Source organism: Pseudorasbora parva, chromosome 5, assembly GCF_024679245.1.
Source record: "Pseudorasbora parva isolate DD20220531a chromosome 5, ASM2467924v1, whole genome shotgun sequence".
NCBI lineage: Eukaryota > Metazoa > Chordata > Actinopteri > Cypriniformes > Gobionidae > Pseudorasbora > Pseudorasbora parva.
Window position 1 is genome coordinate 5,513,153 of NC_090176.1, and position 22,436 is coordinate 5,535,588.

The 22,436-nt window shown below is 39.8% G+C and overlaps 1 protein-coding gene across 1 annotated transcript in view; it reads right to left on the minus strand.

The window, feature by feature from the left end:
- The window catches only part of marco (macrophage receptor with collagenous structure), a 43,170-nt gene extending 23,227 nt beyond the window's left edge, over positions 1-19,943 (minus strand). Inside the window, exons 1-4 of the mRNA XM_067443094.1 lie at positions 19,729-19,943; positions 19,415-19,516; positions 6,391-6,500; positions 6,079-6,166 (exon numbers count right to left, since the gene is read on the minus strand). Coding sequence (XP_067299195.1) covers positions 6,079-6,166; positions 6,391-6,500; positions 19,415-19,516; positions 19,729-19,846 — 418 coding nt within the window. The 5' untranslated portion in view covers positions 19,847-19,943. The remainder of the gene's footprint in view (positions 1-6,078; positions 6,167-6,390; positions 6,501-19,414; positions 19,517-19,728) is intronic.
- Positions 19,944-22,436: the final 2,493 nt, after the last annotated feature.

The following is a 22,436-nucleotide window of genomic DNA, read 5'->3' on the forward strand; positions in this document are numbered from 1 at the left end:
TGTTCTTGTTGTTTTCACGTCACAAGAATTTACGCTATAAAAAATACTGCAACTTTTATGACTCTCCAAAAAATGAATGATGCATCTTCAATACCTTCCCCTGACATTGTGTATAAAGTACAAATAAAGTGCCGGTACTCACCAAAGGCTTTGATGGGTGTGTGGTTATGGGTGGATTGTTTAGTTAATAATTCAAGAAAGCCCATATTTTAAAGCGCTTTCTAACTTGTACTCAGTCTTGAAACTGATATATAGTTCTTGTAATTGTTTAACTATAGCATTTGTTACAATATGGGTATATTTTTATAAAGAAAGACCATTGACGCCTCTTCATTACCATACAGGCCAATGTTAACTTTTTGCGTTCTTTTTTTTAATCTATAGCATTTGTTATTAAAATAGCAACACAGTTAGAAACTTTAGCTACAACATGCCACTGGTGTAATATACATCTTTAGTGAAAAATCTATACCCTTAGTGAAGTTTTTATTAACAAAATTTCGGGAGGAGCACGTGCAGATAATTAAACCTAACTAAACACAAGTGGAGCACGCTCAGATAATTAAACCTAACTAAAGCCTAGTTCACACTGCCCGATTTTTGCCCCGATTTTGAGTCGCCGACAGTTTTGTGAAATCGCCGACAAATGCCCGAGATCACAGGAAAATCTGTGCTCGTGCACGCGAGTGACAATCACGCAGTGTGAATAATCAAAGACGCGATCAGAGAGAATCGGCGACGCCGGTGAGATATTTGGCATGCTAAATATCTGGACCTGTCGGCGATTCAAACTCCTGCTGTGTGAAATGAGTTCTGACTGAAAATTACACCGACAGCCAATGAGAGAGTAAGATACAGGGCAGCAGGACGTTCAGGGAGGAGTTATAGAGCAGAATTTCAGTATTTTAATACATATATTTACAATTCTATCAAAGAGAAACAAAGGCCAAACATTTGCACATCCAGCCACAGCAGCAGCACATTACAAAATTATTTATTTACCTCAAACTGTTGCAGAACAAAATCCTGGCTCCCTCTGTCTCTCCAACAATTTCTTCCGCCATAATCTTTTTTCTTTTTCTCCACAAATCAGCGCACATACAATTTGAAGCAAACTTTGTGCAGTTTATCATTTTTAATAACAATTCCAAGTCTTGCGCGAGAACTCCGATCTGACGCACGTGTGATCTCGCGTTGTTTACTCGTCACATCGCACGTGTAGTTGGGAAACGTACTTTGCACACCGGAGAGAGAGAGAGTTGTCGGCGATTCTTACTCTTGTTCAGTCATGCAGTGTGAACTCCTCTGTCGTCAAACCATCGTGCAGTGTGAACACAGCAGTGACTGAATGATACCCCAGATAGTCATGCAATGTAAATAGAGCAGAGACCCGACGAGTTTGAAAATCGTGCAGTCTGAACTAGGCTTAAACACAAGTGGAGCACATCAAGCTAATCAACGATAAAAGGGGTGTATATATACAGCAGATTTACCTTCTTTCGTTGACCATTTTCATTTTATTATGGATGGCTTTTCCGGCTGGTAGCCTCGCCTGCCCACACTGTATAGATCGCTCAAACAGCTCGAAGCAATTCTACAATGCTAAAAAAATTTCCTTACAGAGATCTAAGCCATTTCGGCCACTTCCATCATGCTAAAACCAAATCTGCTTTTCCTGAATGTAATTCTGTTTGCTACAATTCACAATTGCGTTTCAGTCTTCTAAAGTTTAATCATTGTCCTAAGGTTACATTAACAGCTGGTTGTTTTAGAAAATAAATAAATAAATAAAATGACGACAGAGTCGCGCTCGGACAGTGTAAAAAGTGCACACCGCGAACTTGCAACAGGGGAAACTACAACAGAAATAGAAAATGATCTTAAATAATTTGTTACAGGAATCAATTTTTCTTGCGATTGCCGCCTCTGCGTAGCCAACTACAGACAGAAGGCGTTTCTCAATGTCAAGGAAGGATCCTCGGAAGCCAGAATTCTAAGGATGCTACATCATCAACATCCGACGAAGGACTGTTCCAATGCCGAGGATCCTCGGAATTCAACCAAGGACTGAGTCCTTCGTTCGAAAAATATGTCATATACAGGAAAGGATGCATATGAGTAGCCTTCGCGCACTTCGCGTTCTCAAATCACCCACAATCCTATGCACGCAGCTTTGCTATCAGACGTTCCCAGAGTCGGACTCGGAGCGTGAACGGGGCAAATATGCTTGTAGCAGGGTTTGTAGATGGGAAGGAAGGAGGCGGGAACCGGCAAACTTTCAACAACTTTATAATAGCCCCCTCACGGGCGACTGCCCGCACACACATAATAAAACATAAACAAACCATAGCATAAAGTCCAGGCCTAGTCCTTCCACGCTCCTCCAATTATACTCCCGTCACTGCCGTGAGCCGAGACCGGTGTGGCAATCAGCTGCCGCTCATTATCACTCCACCGGCCCGCTCTCATGGTCCCTCACCTCGCTGCTTGCCACAATGCTTTTATTTACATTACTAAACATTTGTTATAACCATAGTAAATATAAGTAAAGTTTAACGTTTAAATACCGGTACAAAATACTACTGTATTGATATTAAAAAAATACAAATAACGTTATTGATGGCCAACGGACCTTTTCACTGACGTAATGACGCAATGACGTGCACTTGCTAGCCTGTTCCATTTACGTGTTCTCCGAATGCTAAAGAGGAGCCTCGCCTAGCCTCTGAAGGAAGTGACTTGGAAGGATCTGTCCTTCCAAGGAAGCATCCTTGACATTGAGAAACACCTAGATACTTTTCACACGCGGCAATTGCGTTCATCATGGACCTGCACAAAGTTGCTGATATAATGTTACTTGCTGGTAAAGCTAAATCACTAAAAGATGCCAATACAAAGCGCATATTACGCCAAACGATCAGCTGGTTGGAACCATTTGATAATGTGAGCCCCACATTTCAGATTCTGAACGTTCTAGCGGCGTGCACGTCACCAGTGCTTCAGTTCAGAGCAGTTCACAATGAATCGCGCACTTTTATGCCAAAGCGAATTCTTATTAAAAATAACAGTTTTCTTTATTGTGATTAATATTGTATGCCGTATTACACGCTTCACACAGAGAGGCCGATTAGCTGGCCTGATGAATGGTTTTAGCCAAGTGAAGCAAACTCACGTATCATACTTTTCAAAAGGGGGTATATTATCACCGTAAATCCCTCGCACACATGGGGCAGTTAAACACTCCGCTGACAACTGCGTTACTAAACAGAAAAACAAACGGCAAAGAGCAACAGAAATGTAGAACGCATCCAAGCAACGTTCAGGGCTCGCGCTTCATCTTCAACGGACTGCCCTCTCATCAGCGAGTGAGAGGAGAGTACGTTCCGCCTTAAAGGAGCAGTACCTAATTTAACAAGGTAAAGTATCCACTGAGGATGCTTTAGGGACCGTCTGCTAATTCACAGTAACTCACCAAAAGGCTTTTTTACCATCCAAAGTTTGTAGTACATTCCTACTGGCCAGACTTACTTACTACAGGTCAAATTAACTGGAGTAAAGCTGGCTTGACATGGTCATTCGATATCCGTGGATCTAGGGACCGTCTCTAAAGTTATATTCAACTTTGGTATAGGACGGCACAATTCTACTCAAATTTCTAATCGTGTTTATGATTAGATGTTAAGATTTGATTTAGTTAAAAGCCGCGTTGTTTCGTTTTAGCTTGTAAACACAAATGAAGATGTTTGTTATAAAACCTGTGATTTCTGTCCCTCCATTTAAGTCCATTCCTAGTGCTGCGGGCATCATTAAGTATTGACGCTAAGGCATCAAGACGGCCAGCGGCGGGACCGTCCATTCCTCTCAAACTTTGTATCAAAAAGTTCCAATGACTATCATAAAAGCATTATAAAAATAACTAATCGAGTGTCTAATCCAAATTTAAGTCTTCTGAAGAGACACAATGGATCGATGAATATATTTAACACAACGCACATACTGTAGTAAACAAGGACGTTTAAATTATTGCGAGCCATGTGAAAACAACATGAGTTCATGCAGAATTAAAATTTTTAGATGAGCTAAACATTTACAGTTTTAGGAATATTAATTTTAAAACACTTTCTTCCGTTCAGAACTGTGACGGATTGTACTGATCAATTGAAGCCCGAGCGCTGCTGGAATGGCGCTCCTCAATGTCAAAGCGCAAATATCATTTAAAGCGGCACTCCTTATAGCGAAAGTGCTATAGATCACATTTTAGTTTAGTAGTATGGTTATTTAAAGCATTTTAGATGGTTATTTTTATATGCATAGTTTATTAGTAGCGGGAGAGGAGGGTCATAGAGACCGGGAGAGAATGCTGCCTGCATTGAAAGCGTGAGTGACATTACTATATTAAACCACTATATAATGTGGAATATAATGTATAATGATGAAATGGGGGAATATTTGTGGGTCCAGTTCATTGATAAGGTAAGTATCGTGGTTTATAGTGACTCGTTACACCCCTAGTATAAAGCTACATTCAAAACATCATTCAATGTAAATTGTGATTGTCGTATTAAATAATGGCAATTACAATTTCAGGGGAAAATATGGATATTTATTTCAATAGGATACTGCATTGGCTCATACACAAAATATGCTAGATTTAAAAGTAATCGCTGTTTCCCTCATACGAATGTGGTTCTCCATTTGTCTGCCTAACCTTTTCTCCTCAGCCAGCAGCAGTGCAGTTTCCTCTGCTCCCGCAGGAGCTCAGTTTCTCCGGCTAATTTCTCCACTGCCGCAGCAGTGCTGTTTCTTCTGCTCCCGCAGGAGCTCAGTTTCTCCGGCTAATTTCTCCACTGCCGCAGCAGTGCTGTTTCTTCTGCTCCCGCAGGAGCTCAGTTTCTCAGGCTAATCTCACCACTGCCGCAGCAGTGCTGTTTCCTCTGCTCCCGCAGGAGCTCAGTTTCTCCGGCTAATTTCTCCACTGCCGCAGCAGTGCTGTTTCTTCTGCTCCCGCAGGAGCTCAGTTTCTCAGGCTAATCTCACCACTGCCGCAGCAGTGCTGTTCTCTCTGCTCCCGCAGGAGCTCAGTTTCTCCGGCTAATTTCTCCACTGCCGCAGCAGTGCTGTTTCTTCTGCTCCCGCAGGAGCTCAGTTTCTCCGGCTAATTTCTCCACTGCCGCAGCAGTGCAGTTTCCTCTGCTCCCGCAGGAGCTCAGTTTCTCCGGCTAATTTCTCCACTGCCGCAGCAGTGCTGTTTCCTCTGCTCCCGCAGGAGCTCAGTTTCTCCGGCTAATTTCTCCACTGCCGCAGCAGTGCTGTTTCCTCTGCTTTCGCAGGAGCTCAGTTTCTCCGGCTAATTTCTCCACTGTCGCAGCAGTGCTGTTTCCTGGGTTCGGGCCAAATTCCGAGCCTGGAGCCCTCCCCCGGACAGCATGCCAAATACGCATAATCTTTACTCTATTTAATTTGATGTAAGTGTGAACTAGTGAAATTGATTATCTATTAAATTCTACAACTAGTCAAAATGTATCACAATAAATACAATGGAACGTGATAAGTTCTAGTAAATTTGGTTGTCATGAGTTTAAAGCGCTTGCAGGATGAGTTTTATGGAAATGATCCGGCTGCGTCTGTGTTTATTAATTTTGAATAATCGTCAGTAGATCACAAGCCAAACTGTCCAGTCCTATCTGCACTTTTATGGAATTGTGCTCTCACTAATTTGCCCTGTTTAGTAAATCTGGCCCAAAGACATTATCAAGCAGGTCACACTTTATACTCTGTGTCTTCTACTACAATGAACCCCCCCCCCCCCCACTTGTTCTGCTATCGAGGTGGATACAGGTAAGGTTAGGACAGGTTTAGTAGCATGGGTAGTTTAAGGGTTGGGTTAAGAGATTGTGGTTATTGGCGTAATTACATGCTGAAAAGTACAGTGTAAAACATGTATGTACATACAGTCGTCAAAGACACTAAATATAAAGATCTGAAAATGCATTTCATGACCCCTTTAATAATTCATGGCAGATTCTCATAATAGGACCTGGTCAACCAATAGGATTTCTCTTGTGTGTATATGTGTACCTCTTTGTGAACTAACGTTGAGCTGGTTTAGTTGAGTCCTTAGCTTTTCTAGAGTCCCATTGATCCCACACAGATCGGTCAGACACTCCTGTTAAACACACACACACACACACACACACACACACACACACACACACACACACACACACACACACACACACACACACACACACACACACACACACACACACACACACACACACACACACACACACACACACACATTAATCTCTATAACAGGCCTTTCTCTATGTGCGTTTGTTTGTATGGCACACATGAATGATGGTGTGACGTGTGTGTGTATGTGTGTACCTCATCTGAGCTGGAGCTGCCCAGCTTGAATCCTGTAGAAGACTTGAATTCCTCTGTTCTGGGATCAGCTGATGGACAGTGAGTGTGAACCCAAGCCTCCAGAGTGAAGACTGCACACAATACACATCATACAACACAGATTAAATAACCACAGAAACAAGGCGAGAGCTTGCATGATGCCACAAAATATTCAAGTACAGTCGTCATAAAAAGTGTTGGTAACATGTTATAATAACGTTCAGTTGTAAGTCATTTATAAGTGGTTAGTTAATGATGAACTAATCATTTACATACATTCATAAATGATTATCAAGTGATATGCTAACATTTTATAAATGTTTTGTAAATTCCGTTACAAGTCATTTACAAGTGATTAGTAAATAATTAACTAATGATTTATGAAACATGACTACGTGTTCATTAATGATTAATTAATGATTTGTTAATTATTTTACTTACATTTAGTAGATTCAGGTATATGTGATTTACAAATGATTAGTTAATAATGAACTAATGATTTACAAACATGACAATGCATTTCATAATTGTTACTTTTTTGTATGTTTTGTAGATTCAGTTATACATTATTTACAAGTTATTAGATAATGATAAACTAATAATTTACAAATCATAATTATACATTCATAAATGATTAATATGGTAACGATTTACAAATCTGTCATAAGTTATCCCTATCTTAAAAAAAAAACATTTCATAAAATAATCAAACAGATCCTTAGTAAATAGTTAAGTTACTAGTTATTATATTATTAATCAACGAAATGTCAATATACTATTATCTCAATAAATTGTTAATCATGAACAAATGATGATCAAACCATTAGTAAATGATGAGTAGCCCATATAATGTATTGTTGCATATCCCAATGCATCAGATCAAGACGCATTTCATTCTTTGCATTTGTAAAAGTAGACATGATTTTATAAATATAAATAGCCTAGGCTACTTTTTATTGCAAAAACTGACCAAAAACAGTATAAAAGTATTAGCTCATGTTGTATTCAACGTTTTCTGAAGTCATACGATATCTTTATGTGAAGAACAGAGTTGATCTTAATGTTTTAATCATTGAAATAATGATCCCTTTATGAACGCATATTTATCCTATTTATCATTCAAAATACTCCTGTCCTGACTCTTAGCAGGACGCAATCGGTCACATGACACACGAGAGCCAATGGCATTTTACAATCAAAGCTGACGTAATGACGCAATTGGTCACGAGACACACGACAGCCAATGCTGTCAAAGCTGACGTGACGTTTCTTCTGGAAGTTCCGGGCGGCAAATTTTGAAATGTGTTAATCATAACGCCCGTTTCACACATACTCCGTCTGCAGTGCGTGTGCGTGTGCGGTGCGTGTTGCGTTGCGTGTGCGTTGCAGGAGCCCCACACCCTGTTGTGCTTTCACATATTCTGCGTTTGCAGTCCGCAACTGATCCGCTGTTGCATACCACAAACACAGCATTTATTCATTATTTTTTATTTAAAATCCAAAAGTTTTTACTGAATGTGCCTCGTCAGAATTCCAATTCACTTTGTTTACTCTTTAATATAAGTCAGGTTACGTAGCCTACTACATTTAAACATTTTATTAAATTCATTTATTCATATATATATATATATATATATATATATATAGGCTACTTTAGATTTAGCTCACACAAGTGGCAAAACATTTAAACATAGGTTATAGCCTTAAATCACAAACATTTTAAATTAGAAACTAACAAGTCTATTCAAAAACAGCCGACTCTTGTCTTTTCTTTCGTTTTTACACCCTTTTAAAAGAAATCCTGCAGGTCAAAAAGAACTTTGCTTTTCACCTCCAAGAAAGTACGAGTGCTATATTATGGCACTTTTTTTTTTTACCTAAATGCCACGTAAGGTGTCGTTTTGTTGCTTTACTTGAGAAAAATAGCCATGTCTTGATTTTGAAACAAGAGAATATTTTAAATGATATGCATCTGTGGTGAAATTACTAGATTTTTGCGTCAGTACATTTTTATTTAAATGCGAACAATGTTCTATCACTTTAATGCAGCAGCGCAGCGCAGCAAAAAATAGACTCGGTACAAAAACGATTCCGTGCACTGCTGCAGTCGCAACGCTCCTGGAACGGACTGACGGACCGCATTCGTGCGCAGTGTGAAAGCTGTCATCCGTTAACATGGGTACGGAAAAAAATACGCACTGCAGACGGAGTATGTGTAAAACGGGCGTGAAACGGGCGTTAATCATCGGCCAGTGGATGGACTCGACGGCGCTGCTGATCGCTTCTGTGGATTTACTTCACACAAACCAATCGTTTGGCCTCGGGACACTTGGAATATTTGTACTTTTTGAATAAATTGTTCCTGCAGTCGTATCTGCCTGTTTTTTTTATTTTAAAACACAAACGGGTAGGTTTAGGGAAGGGATTGGTTGTGACGAATTGGAATTAAATGCTTTCAGTATTTAGATGAATTACCTATTTACACATTTCAATTGCAACAGGTGAGGAATAGCAGAATTTAATTTTCACATTTAATGTTACATTTGTTGTAGCAATCAATGGACGCATTTGCAACGGGTGAGAAATATCTACAAATGACGTGTAAAACATTTACAAGTGATGAATAGTCTACACTTTAGATTAGGGGACGCTAAAAGCGATGTAAATGCCTTGTATACGTGTGCAGATCATTTGTAACGGGTGATAAAGATTTGTAAATGATTTATTCATGCGTTTACAACATCATCTCTAACAGGTGATGAACACTTTGAGGTGTGTACTTTAATGTAAATGCTGACTGGTGAGGGTATAGACAGCTGTCTTCTCTGACACGTGCACCTGATGCTTCACTGGAGGGTAAACCAGTTCACATTATCACTAACGTTAGACCCATCACAGAACACCAGTTCACATTATCACTAACGTTAGACCCCACAGAACACCAGTTCACATTATCACTAACGTTAGACCCATCACAGAACACCAGTTCACATTATCACTAACGTTAGACCCATCACAGAACACCAGTTCACATTATCACTAACATTAGACCCATCACAGAACACCAGTTCACATTATCACTAATGTTAGACCCCTCACAGAACACCAGTTCACATTATCACTAACGTTAGACCCATCACAGAACACCAGTTCACATTATCACTAATGTTAGACCCCTCACAGAACACCAGTTCACATTATCACTAACGTTAGACCAATCACAGAACACCAGTTCACATTATCACTAACGTTAGACCCATCACAGAACACCAGTTCACATTATCACTAATGTTAGACCCATCACAGAACACCAGTTCACATTATCACTAACGTTAGACCCATCACAGAACACCAGTTCACATTATCACTAACGTTAGACCCCTCACAGAACACCAGTTCACATTATCACTAACGTTAGACCCCTCACAGAACACCAGTTCACATTATCACTAACGTTAGACCCCTCACAGAACACCAGTTCACATTATCACTAACGTTAGACCCCTCACAGAACACCAGTTCACATTATCACTAACGTTAGACCCCTCACAGAACACCAGTTCACATTATCACTAACGTTAGACCCATCACAGAACACCAGTTCACATTATCACTAACGTTAGACCCATCACAGAACACCAGTTCACATTATCACTAACGTTAGACCCATCACAGAACACCAGTTCACATTATCACTAACGTTAGACCCATCACAGAACACCAGTTCACATTATCACTAACGTTAGACCCATCACAGAACACCAGTTCACATTATCACTAACGTTAGACCCATCACAGAACACCAGTTCACATTATCACTAACGTTAGACCCATCACAGAACACCAGTTCACATTATCACTAACGTTAGACCCCTCACAGAACACCAGTTCACATTATCACTAACGTTAGACCCATCAAAGAACACCAGTTCACATTATCACTAACGTTAGACCCATCACAGAACACCAGTTCACATTATCACTAACGTTAGACCCATCACAGAACACCAGTTCACATTATCACTAACGTTAGACCCATCACAGAACACCAGTTCACATTATCACTAACGTTAGACCCATCACAGAACACCAGTTCACATTATCACTAACGTTAGACCCCTCACAGAACACCAGTTCACATTATCACTAACGTTAGACCCCTCACAGATCACCAGTTCACATTATCACTAACGTTAGACCCCTCACAGAACACCAGTTCACATTATCACTAACGTTAGACCCCACAGAACACCAGTTCACATTATCACTAACGTTAGACCCCACAGAACACCAGTTCACATTATCACTAACGTTAGACCCATCACAGAACACCAGTTCACATTATCACTAACGTTAGACCCCACAGAACACCAGTTCACATTATCACTAACGTTAGACCCATCACAGAACACCAGTTCACATTATCACTAACGTTAGACCCCACAGAACACCAGTTCACATTATCACTAACGTTAGACCCATCACAGAACACCAGTTCACATTATCACTAACGTTAGACCCCACAGAACACCAGTTCACATTATCAGTAACGTTAGACCCATCACAGAACACCAGTTCGCATTATCACTAACGTTAGACCCCTCACAGAACACCAGTTCACATTATCACTAACGTTAGACCCCTCACAGAACACCAGTTCACATTATCACTAACGTTAGTCCCCTCACAGAACACCAGTTCACATTATCACTAACGTTAGACCCCACAGAACACCAGTTCACATTATCACTAATGTTAGACCCCACAGAACACCAGTTCACATTATCACTAACGTTAGACCCCACAGAACACCAGTTCACATTATCACTAACGTTAGACCCATCACAGAACACCAGTTCACATTATCACTAACGTTAGACCCATCACAGAACACCAGTTCACATTATCACTAACGTTAGACCCCACAGAACACCAGTTCACATTATCAGTAACGTTAGACCCATCACAGAACACCAGTTCGCATTATCACTAACGTTAGACCCATCACAGAACACCAGTTCACATTATCACTAACGTTAGACCCCACAGAACACCAGTTCACATTATCACTAACGTTAGACCCCTCACAGAACACCAGTTCTCATTATCACTAACGTTAGACCCCTCACAGAACACCAGTTCACATTATCACTAACGTTAGACCCCTCACAGAACACCAGTTCACATTATCACTAACGTTAGACCCCACAGAACACCAGTTCACATTATCACTAACGTTAGACCCCACAGAACACCAGTTCACATTATCACTAACGTTAGACCCCTCACAGAACACCAGTTCACATTATCACTAATGTTAGACCCCTCACAGAACACCAGTTCACATTATCACTAACGTTAGACCCATCACAGAACACCAGTTCACATTATCACTAACGTTAGACCCCTCACAGAACACCAGTTCACATTATCACTAACGTTAGACCCCTCACAGAACACCAGTTCACATTTTTACTAACGTTAGACCCATCACAGAACACCAGTTCACATTATCACTAACGTTAGACCCATCACAGAACACCAGTTCACATTATCACTAATGTTAGACCCCACAGAACACCAGTTCACATTATCACTAACGTTAGACCCCACAGAACACCAGTTCACATTATCACTAACGTTAGACCCCTCACAGAACACCAGTTCACATTATCACTAACGTTAGACCCCTCACAGAACACCAGTTCACATTATCACTAACGTTAGACCCCACAGAACACCAGTTCACATTATCACTAACGTTAGACCCATCACAGAAGACCAGTTCACATTATCACTAACGTTAGACCCCACAGAACACCAGCTCACATTATCACTAACGTTAGACCCCACAGAACACCAGTTCACATTATCACTAACGTTAGACCCATCACAGAACACCAGTTCACATTATCAGTAACGTTAGACCCATCACAGAACACCAGTTCGCATTATCACTAACGTTAGACCCCTCACAGAACACCAGTTCACATTATCACTAACGTTAGACCCATCACAGAACACCAGTTCACATTATCACTAACGTTAGACCCCACAGAACACCAGTTCACATTATCACTAACGTTAGACCCATCACAGAACACCAGTTCACATTATCACTAACGTTAGACCCCTCACAGAACACCAGTTCACATTATCACTAACGTTAGACCCATCACAGAACACCAGTTCACATTATCACTAACGTTAGACCCATCACAGAACACCAGTTCACATTATCACTAACGTTAGACCCATCACAGAACACCAGTTCACATTATCACTAACGTTAGACCCCTCACAGAACACCAGTTCACATTATCACTAACGTTAGACCCCTCACAGAACACCAGTTCACATTATCACTAACGTTAGACCCCTCACAGAACACCAGTTCACATTATCACTAACGTTAGACCCCTCACAGAACACCAGTTCACATTATCACTAACGTTAGACCCATCACAGAACACCAGTTCACATTATCACTAACGTTAGACCCATCACAGAACACCAGTTCACATTATCACTAACGTTAGACCCATCACAGAACACCAGTTCACATTATCTCTAACGTTAGACCCCTCACAGAGCACCAGTTCACATTATCACTAACGTTAGACCCCTCACAGAACACCAGTTCACATTATCACTAATGTTAGACCCATCACAGAACACCAGTTCACACTAACGTTAGACCCCTCACAGAGCACCAGTTCACATTATCACTAATGTTAGACCCATCACAGAACACCAGTTCACATTATCACTAACGTTAGACCCATCACAGAACACCAGTTCACATTATCACTAACGTTAGACCCCACAGAACACCAGTTCACATTATCACTAACGTTAGACCCGTCACAGAACACCAGTTCACATTATCACTAACGTTAGACCCATCACAGAACACCAGTTCACATTATCACTAACGTTAGACCCCTCACAGAACACCAGTTCACATTATCACTAACGTTAGACCCATCACAGAACACCAGTTCACATTATCACTAACGTTAGACCCATCACAGAACACCAGTTCACATTATCACTAACGTTAGACCCATCACAGAACACCAGTTCACATTATCACTAACGTTAGACCCATCACAGAACACCAGTTCACATTATCACTAACGTTAGACCCCTCACAGAACACCAGTTCACATTATCACTAACGTTAGACCCCTCACAGAACACCAGTTCACATTATCACTAACGTTAGACCCATCACAGAACACCAGTTCACATTATCACTAACGTTAGACCCCACAGAACACCAGTTCACATTATCACTAACGTTAGACCCATCACAGAACACCAGTTCACATTATCACTAACGTTAGACCCCTCACAGAACACCAGTTCACATTATCACTAACGTTAGACCCCTCACAGAACACCAGTTCACATTATCACTAACGTTAGACCCATCACAGAACACCAGTTCACATTATCACTAACGTTAGACCCATCACAGAACACCAGTTCACATTATCACTAACGTTAGACCCCTCACAGAACACCAGTTCACATTATCACTAACGTTAGACCCCTCACAGAACACCAGTTCACATTATCACTAACGTTAGACCCCTCACAGAACACCAGTTCACATTATCACTAACGTTTGACCCATCACAGAACACCAGTTCACATTATCACTAACGTTAGACCCCTCACAGAACACCAGTTCACATTATCACTAACGTTAGACCCATCACAGAACACCAGTTCACATTATCACTAACGTTAGACCCCTCACAGAACACCAGTTCACATTATCACTAACGTTAGACCCCTCACAGAACACCAGTTCACATTATCACTAACATTAGACCCCTCACAGAACACCAGTTCACATTATCACTAACGTTAGACCCATAGGCGTCGCTAGGCCCTTTTTAGGGGGGCTTCAGCCCCCCTAAACTTATGCCTCAGCCCCCCTAAAAAATATGTGATTAACCTTTAAAACATATGAAACTGGCGGGAGGCTTCGGCTTCGTCCCGTTTTTTAGTCTGTCTCTCCAATCCGCAGCGGCTCTGAGCAGAGCGCAGCGCACGTCAGAAGCAGAGGTGTGTGTGTGTGTGTGTGTGTGTGTGTGTGTGTGTGTGTGTGTGTGTGTGTGTAAATCTGAGCGTCATTGGTCTGTCACCGCTCGTCAATGTCAAAATATTTGATAAAACCAATCAAATCAGAGTAGGCGGGCTTTATGGTCACACAGAAACTGCTGAGGCTGAGCGCAAATTTTAGCAGTGCAACTCGACGTCAAGTAAGATAAATGCAGCTAAATTAAACATTCATGTTTGACAGCTTCTGCTTTAAGTCAGAAATGTTAATCAAAAGAAAAATATATTTAGGCAAATGAATAAACTTGTTGTGTCTAATTTTTAGACATTTTTAACTGGAAATATGCCAATGTGATTCATAATGTAGGCCTTAACGAACAGAAAATATAAACAAAGCCATTTTCATCAGATTAGCCGTAAGTTTAATAATGAATGTGTATATATTGTAAATTAATATAATTCTATTTGTAACATTCAGTAAATTAAAAAAAAAAACATCAGCTTTTTCAGCCTGTATTGGGCATAAGATTAGTAGCCTAATGAATGTTCATACTGTGATTTTAAACTTAAAACTTTGATAAACAGTAAATAAACGTGTCTAAGAAACTTATTCATGAAACATAAATATCAGTATGTGTCACGTCACATACAATGGAAAAGGGTGCGAGGACTCAAGTGCAGAAAATGATCATTTATTTATAACAAATAAAACATAAACTCAAAACAACAACCCACAAGGGGGAAAAACACATAATAGAATAATATAAATACAAACTTAAACAAACCAACAGAATCACGGGGAGGACGGAAGACGCAGACATTACACAAGGATCCAACACAGACTGACAAACACAAGGAGATTATAAGGGAACAAACAAGGCAGATAATGAGGGAGAACAGGTGGGGCAAATAAACCAATAATCAGATAACAAGAAGGGCGGGGTTGACAGTAGACCGGAGACATGACAAAACCCACATGTGCACACAAGACAGGACAGGCATGTGACAGTATGTTAATATGTAAACCATATGTTCACTTTATTCACTGACGAAAACGGAAAAAAAAACAGTCAAAGCTCAGCGTTATGAAGAGACAGGGCAAGATAAAAACAGAGAAAACGAGAGATGTGGAGATAAGAAAGACAAATAATTTACTGCCCAGTGACCTGGTTTTCAAGCTATTGTTATCTATTTTTTTGGCCTTCAGAACATCATAAAATGCTCATATGTAGATCATAGAAATCAAAATTTTCTCAGGGGACCATGTTAGAACCCCCTAACATTTGGGATCTTGGTTAAACCTGCCTACATTATTGGGTATGATAATTGCATGTACAGTATGGCCATGCATTAAGGTATTAATATTTGCTTTATAAGTAATGATAAACAGCCATCTTCTGGGTATGCATGTTTGTAAGCTATAGCGCAATTTGGACCATAAACTAAATAGTTACCATTTTTTCTACAGACCTACCCTCACTGGGGGCTGAGCCCCCCTAAAATAAAAATCCTAGAAACGCCCCTGGTTAGACCCATCACAGAACACCAGTTCACATTATCACTAACGTTAGACCCCTCACAGAACACCAGTTCACATTATCACTAACGTTAGACCCATCACAGAACACCAGTTCACATTATCACTAACGTTAGACCCATCACAGAACACCAGATCACATTATCACTAATGTTAGACCCATCACAGAACACCAGTTCACATTATCACTAACGTTAGACCCATCACAGAACACCAGTTCACATTATCACTAACGTTAGACCCATCACAGAACACCAGTTCACATTATCACTAACGTTAGACCCCTCACAGAACACCAGTTCACATTATCACTAACGTTAGACCCATCACAGAACACCAGTTCACATTATCACTAACATTAGACCCATCACAGAACACCAGTTCACATTATCACTAACGTTAGACCCCTCACAGAACACCAGTTCACATTATCACTAACGTTAGACCCCTCACAGAACACCAGTTCACATTATCACTAACGTTAGACCAATCACAGAACACCAGTTCACATTATCACTAACGTTAGACCCCACAGAACACCAGTTCACATTATCACTAACGTTAGACCCATCACAGAACACCAGTTCACATTATCACTAACATTAGACCCATCACAGAACACCAGTTCACATTATCACTAACGTTAGACCCCTCACAGAACACCAGTTCACATTATCACTAACGTTAGACCCCTCACAGAACACCAGTTCACATTATCACTAACGTTAGACCCATCACAGAACACCAGTTCACATTATCACTAACGTTAGACCCATCACAGAACACCAGTTCACATTATCACTAACGTTAGACCCATCACAGAACACCAGTTCACATTATCACTAACGTTAGACCCATCACAGAACACCAGTTCACATTATCACTAACGTTAGACCCCACAGAACACCAGTTCACATTATCACTAACGTTAGACCCATCACAGAACACCAGTTCACATTATCACTAACGTTAGACCCCTCACAGAACACCAGTTCACATTATCACTAACGTTAGACCCCTCACAGAACACCAGTTCACATTATCACTAACGTTAGACCCATCACAGAACACCAGTTCACATTATCACTAACGTTAGACCCCTCACAGAACACCAGTTCACATTATCACTAACGTTAGACCCCTCACAGAACACCAGTTCACATTATCACTAACGTTAGACCCATCACAGAACACCAGTTCACATTATCACTAACGTTAGACCCATCACAGAACACCAGTTCACATTATCACTAACGTTAGACCCCACAGAACACCAGTTCACATTATCACTAACGTTAGACCCCACAGAACACCAGTTCACATTATCACTAACGTTAGACCCCACAGAACACCAGTTCACATTATCACTAACGTTTGACCCATCACAGAACACCAGTTCACATTATCACTAACGTTAGACCCATCACAGAACACCAGTTCACATTATCACTAACGTTAGACCCATCACAGAACACCAGTTCACATTATCACTAACGTTAGACCCCACAGAACACCAGTTCACATTATCACTAACGTTAGACCCATCACAGAACACCAGTTCACATTATCACTAACGTTAGACCCCTCACAGAACACCAGTTCACATTATCACTAACGTTAGACCCCTCACAGAACACCAGTTCACATTATCACTAACGTTAGACCCATCACAGAACACCAGTTCACATTATCACTAACGTTAGACCCCTCACTGAACACCAGTTCACATTATCACTAACGTTAGACCCATCACAGAACACCAGTTCACATTATCACTAACGTTAGACCCATCACAGAACACCAGTTCACATTATCACTAACGTTAGACCCATCACAGAACACCAGTTCACATTATCACTAACGTTAGACCCATCACAGAGCACCAGTTCACATTATCACTAACGTTAGACCCCTCACAGAACACCAGTTCACATTATCACTAACGTTAGACCCATCACAGAACACCAGTTCACATTATCACTAACGTTAGACCCATCACAGAGCACCAGTTCACATTATCACTAACGTTAGACCCCTCACAGAACACCAGTTCACATTATCACTAACGTTAGACCCCTCACAGAACACCAGTTCACATTATCACTAACGTTAGACCCCACAGAACACCAGTTCACATTATCACTAACGTTAGACCCATCACAGAGCACCAGTCTGACCCACTGAGTAAAAGGATTTAACTTAACACTGCAATCCCCTTGACTTTAAGTCATTCTAAAATGTTTATTAATGTGACAACTAGTAATTTATCATTCTTTAAAAAAAATTGCTTTAGCATAAATGCATTTTGTGAGTTTTAACAGACCAGCTTAAAAATTTAATGATGCATCAATAAATTATATATTCATTATTTACTAATGGTTTGATCATCATTTGTTCACAATTAACAATTGTTTATTGAGATAATGGTACACTGACATTTCAGTGATTAATAATATATTAACTAGCAACTTAACCATTTACTAAGGATCTGTTTGGTTATTTTATGATATGCTATTTTTTAAAGATAATTACAGATTTGCAAATTGTTAGCATATTATACTTAATCATTTATGAATGTATAGTCATGGTTTGTAAATGATTAGTTTATCATTATCTAATAACTTACAAATAATGTATAGCTGAATCTACAAAATATACAAAAAAGTAACAATTTAGTAACATTTATGAAATGCAGTGTCATGTTTTGTAAATCATTAGTTCATTATTAATGATTAAACTGTAAATTACTTATAACTTAATCTACTAAATATAAGTAAAATAATTAACAAATCATTAATTAATCATTAATGAACACGTAGTCATGTTTCATAAATCATTAGTTAATTATTTACTAATCACTTGTAAATGACTTGTAACGGAATTTACTAAACATTTATAAAATGTTAGCATATCACTTGATAATCATTTATGAATGTTTTGTAAATGATTAGTTCATCATTAACTAACCACTTATAAATGACTTACAACTGAACATTATTATAGTGTTACCTTTCATTGCATTATGTAATAAACAAAGCTTCTTCTTGTTCAAGCATCATTCTTCCTCTAAATCAACGCCACTTGGTTTGATATTTTGTATCTACACCATTAAAAATAAAGGTCCCAGGAAGAACCAAAAATGGGGTTTCACAGTGATGCCATAGGAGATTTTTGGTTCCCCAAAGAACCGTTTTGTGAAAGGTTTTATAGTCTAAGGAACCTTTTTGCACTACAAAGAACCTTTTTGTTCAATGGAAAGGTTCTTTAGATATTAAAGGTTATTCATGGAACCATACACCCTGCCAAAGAACCATTTAAGAACCTTTATTTTTAACAGTGTAATGTAAGGACATTTATGAATGTATACTGTTTAAATGTGAATTTATTTAATCTTACCTTTGTAGGCCAGCACAGATATCATTGCGATCAGCAGCAGGAGAAACACGACGAGAACAACAGTACGGTGGTTCTTCTTCGGTGGTTTCCTCATCATTGGATCTGGAACAAACAATGCAGAACTCTGGATAATAAACTACAGAAAACTGATGCAAGCCCATTATAAGTGATATGATATTAAGGACATGAAATTAGTGCCATTTTACAGTATTTCCATAGTCAATATTAGGAAATATCAGACTGCTGAATGTCACAAAATTCCAGAAACACAAGCATCTCTGAATGCGAACAGTGTCATTCTGTCCTAGACTCACCACTTTGCTGGAAGTCGTAGCGCTCGGCCTCATGGAGCTTCATGTTGTTGTCATAAAGAGGGTTTGCCTGGCTGAATATAGAGGCCTTCCCTTCAATCCAGTCCACTTCTGTCTCCATCAGTCACTGCACACACACTGACCTGTACACAAGCTGGATGACAGATTAAAACACAAAACCAACGGGGAAAAAAACAAACAAAAAAACATGCTGGCTCATCAAACCATCAGTCATCTGACAAGAGAAATGCAGCGGAAATTGTTCCAATGAGGTGGTCAAGAAAAAGGAAGTTGTGTAAGTTGTGTGGTGTTGTGTTGTGTTGGCTACAGTAAGCATGTTGAGCATGAACTGCTTTTCCAGTCAGTTTCATTTCTAAGAATAACTAAACAGGAAAGTTCCCAGCTTTTGGTCACATTTATTGTGTGAAATGCTGATTTGATAATAACTATCAATTATCATTGCCGCTCAAATATATTTTATAGTTCTTATCAATGTTGGAAAATAAATGTATTTAATAAATCCTTGCTGAATGAAAAGTATTAATTTCTTTTCTTTTCTTTTGAAATCGTACTTTTGAATATGATGGTTTCTTCAGAAATATGAATCAGTGCTACTGTTAACATCGATAATAATCATAAATGTGTGTTGATCATCAAATCCTCATATCCGAATGATTAGTGAAGGATCATGTGACACTGAAGATTGAATAAATTCAGCTTTGATCGCAGGAATTAATTAAATTGTGCTATACACTGATCAGGCATAACATTATGACAGGTGACGTGATCTCTTCATCACGGCTTCTGTTAGTTAGTGGGATATATTAGGCAGCAAGTGAACATTTTGTCCTCAAAGTTGATGTGTTAGAAACAGAAAAATTTGGCAAGTGTTAGGATTTGAGCGAGTTTGCTGTAATCTTGTTGTATGAACTTATATTAATTTAGTCAAAACTACTGAAAAGTTGTGGTGTTCCCACTAGGATAAAGTAGGATAAAGAGGGATAGAACTGATGACCATATGTGGACTGTGGGAACTGTGTCAAACTAATTTATTTTAATTATTTCTATAAAAACCAATAGTCAACGCAACACTTGTTCACATGCTAATTGTAACATTTGTAGCATGCAAGTAATGATCAAGTTAAAAAAACGTATCACTGGCATTAGCACAGTTACAACTCATTGAGAACAGCATATAGTTCATACAGCACCAACAGACTAACCACATGGTCTACACTTCAGATTAATGCTAACACATTTATCAATGCAATATAACACATTTTAAAGGTCACACTTTACGGTAAGGGAACCTGAATTATTATGAATTCATGCATGACTTATGCATTACTATGTGTATTAGTATCTCATGAATCATCAGGAACTAACAGGAGTTCAAAGTCTTTCATTCATGACTTCATGCACGAACAATACCTTAATTAAAACATTAACTAAGATGGGCACATCATCATGAATTATGGTGTATTACGCATGATCATGATAATTTCTACGTTCACAAAAAAACTAAACAAAAAATGTATATGAGGTCATGAGTATGTAATCGGGTGAATGGCTTTTACATAAGTGGGATAAGTGTTTACATTACTGCGGCTCTTAATGCAAAGCTGTGTTAGAAAGTGTGAAACTATTCATGTTATTGAATGTATTATATTTTAGTGATTCACGATAAAACAGCAGTGAAGAAGCATCGCGTGTATGCCATTCTTCGCAGAGAGGTGGTACTGGGCTGGGTCCTGGATCAGGAGTGGGGCTGGCGGCATCCACAACGGTGAACGGTGAGTTGCAGGATGCCAGCACCCACTCCACATATGATGAAAAGCTCCCTCAAGGACCCTCCCCCGACAACTGTGCCCGTGTGGCGGCGTTAAGACCCACAAACAGGAGCAAGCACAGGCAGTAGTCCGGGAAGGTGGTCTGATGGGTGAGATCCAAATACATTTCTAAATGTCTCTCGAGGGAGCCTTCTCCCTGCTCAAGGCACATGAGCCTGACTGCTGGATGGTCCATGGTGCACGCAGGGGTGAAAACGGAAAACAAAACACTGAACATGAAAAACGGGGGAAAATAAACTCCTACAAACTTGTTTGGTCCATCAATCTGTCACACACCAGTGGTGATGACAACTCACGAAGACGAAGAAGAACTTGGAACAGGTCTTTAATATACAACTCTTTCATAGAATACACACACTGGTATACATAGACTTATAAGGAGACAGGTATACAAAAGGGCCTACAGACGGGCAAAGACAGACGTGTCTACTGACGTCGACGGACAAAGACAAAGTGACACTGAGGAACTAAATGCACACACTGATGACAGACATAATGAGGGGGACAGGTGATACAGATGATGATAATTTATTACACACAGATGAACAGGATGAAACTAATGAGGGATTATGGTGGCAACAGACATGTGTGACACACGCACTCCACTTCATCCATTCCGGTTTGTGGAGCGTAGGTTTAAGCGTGGAACATACTCTGCAAGAACAAAGAAATTTGTTTGTTTTCTCGAGGTGGCAAGAACAAGAACAAAGTTCATTCTGGCCAGTACATTCCATACTTCATGAGAAAAGCTGGTGCCGAACATCTGTGTTCTCCGCATTAACAATGCCCACTTTAAATGTCTGACCAATCACACAATAGTTCTCGGACACCCACAAGAAAAAAGTTCTGCTCAGACAATGT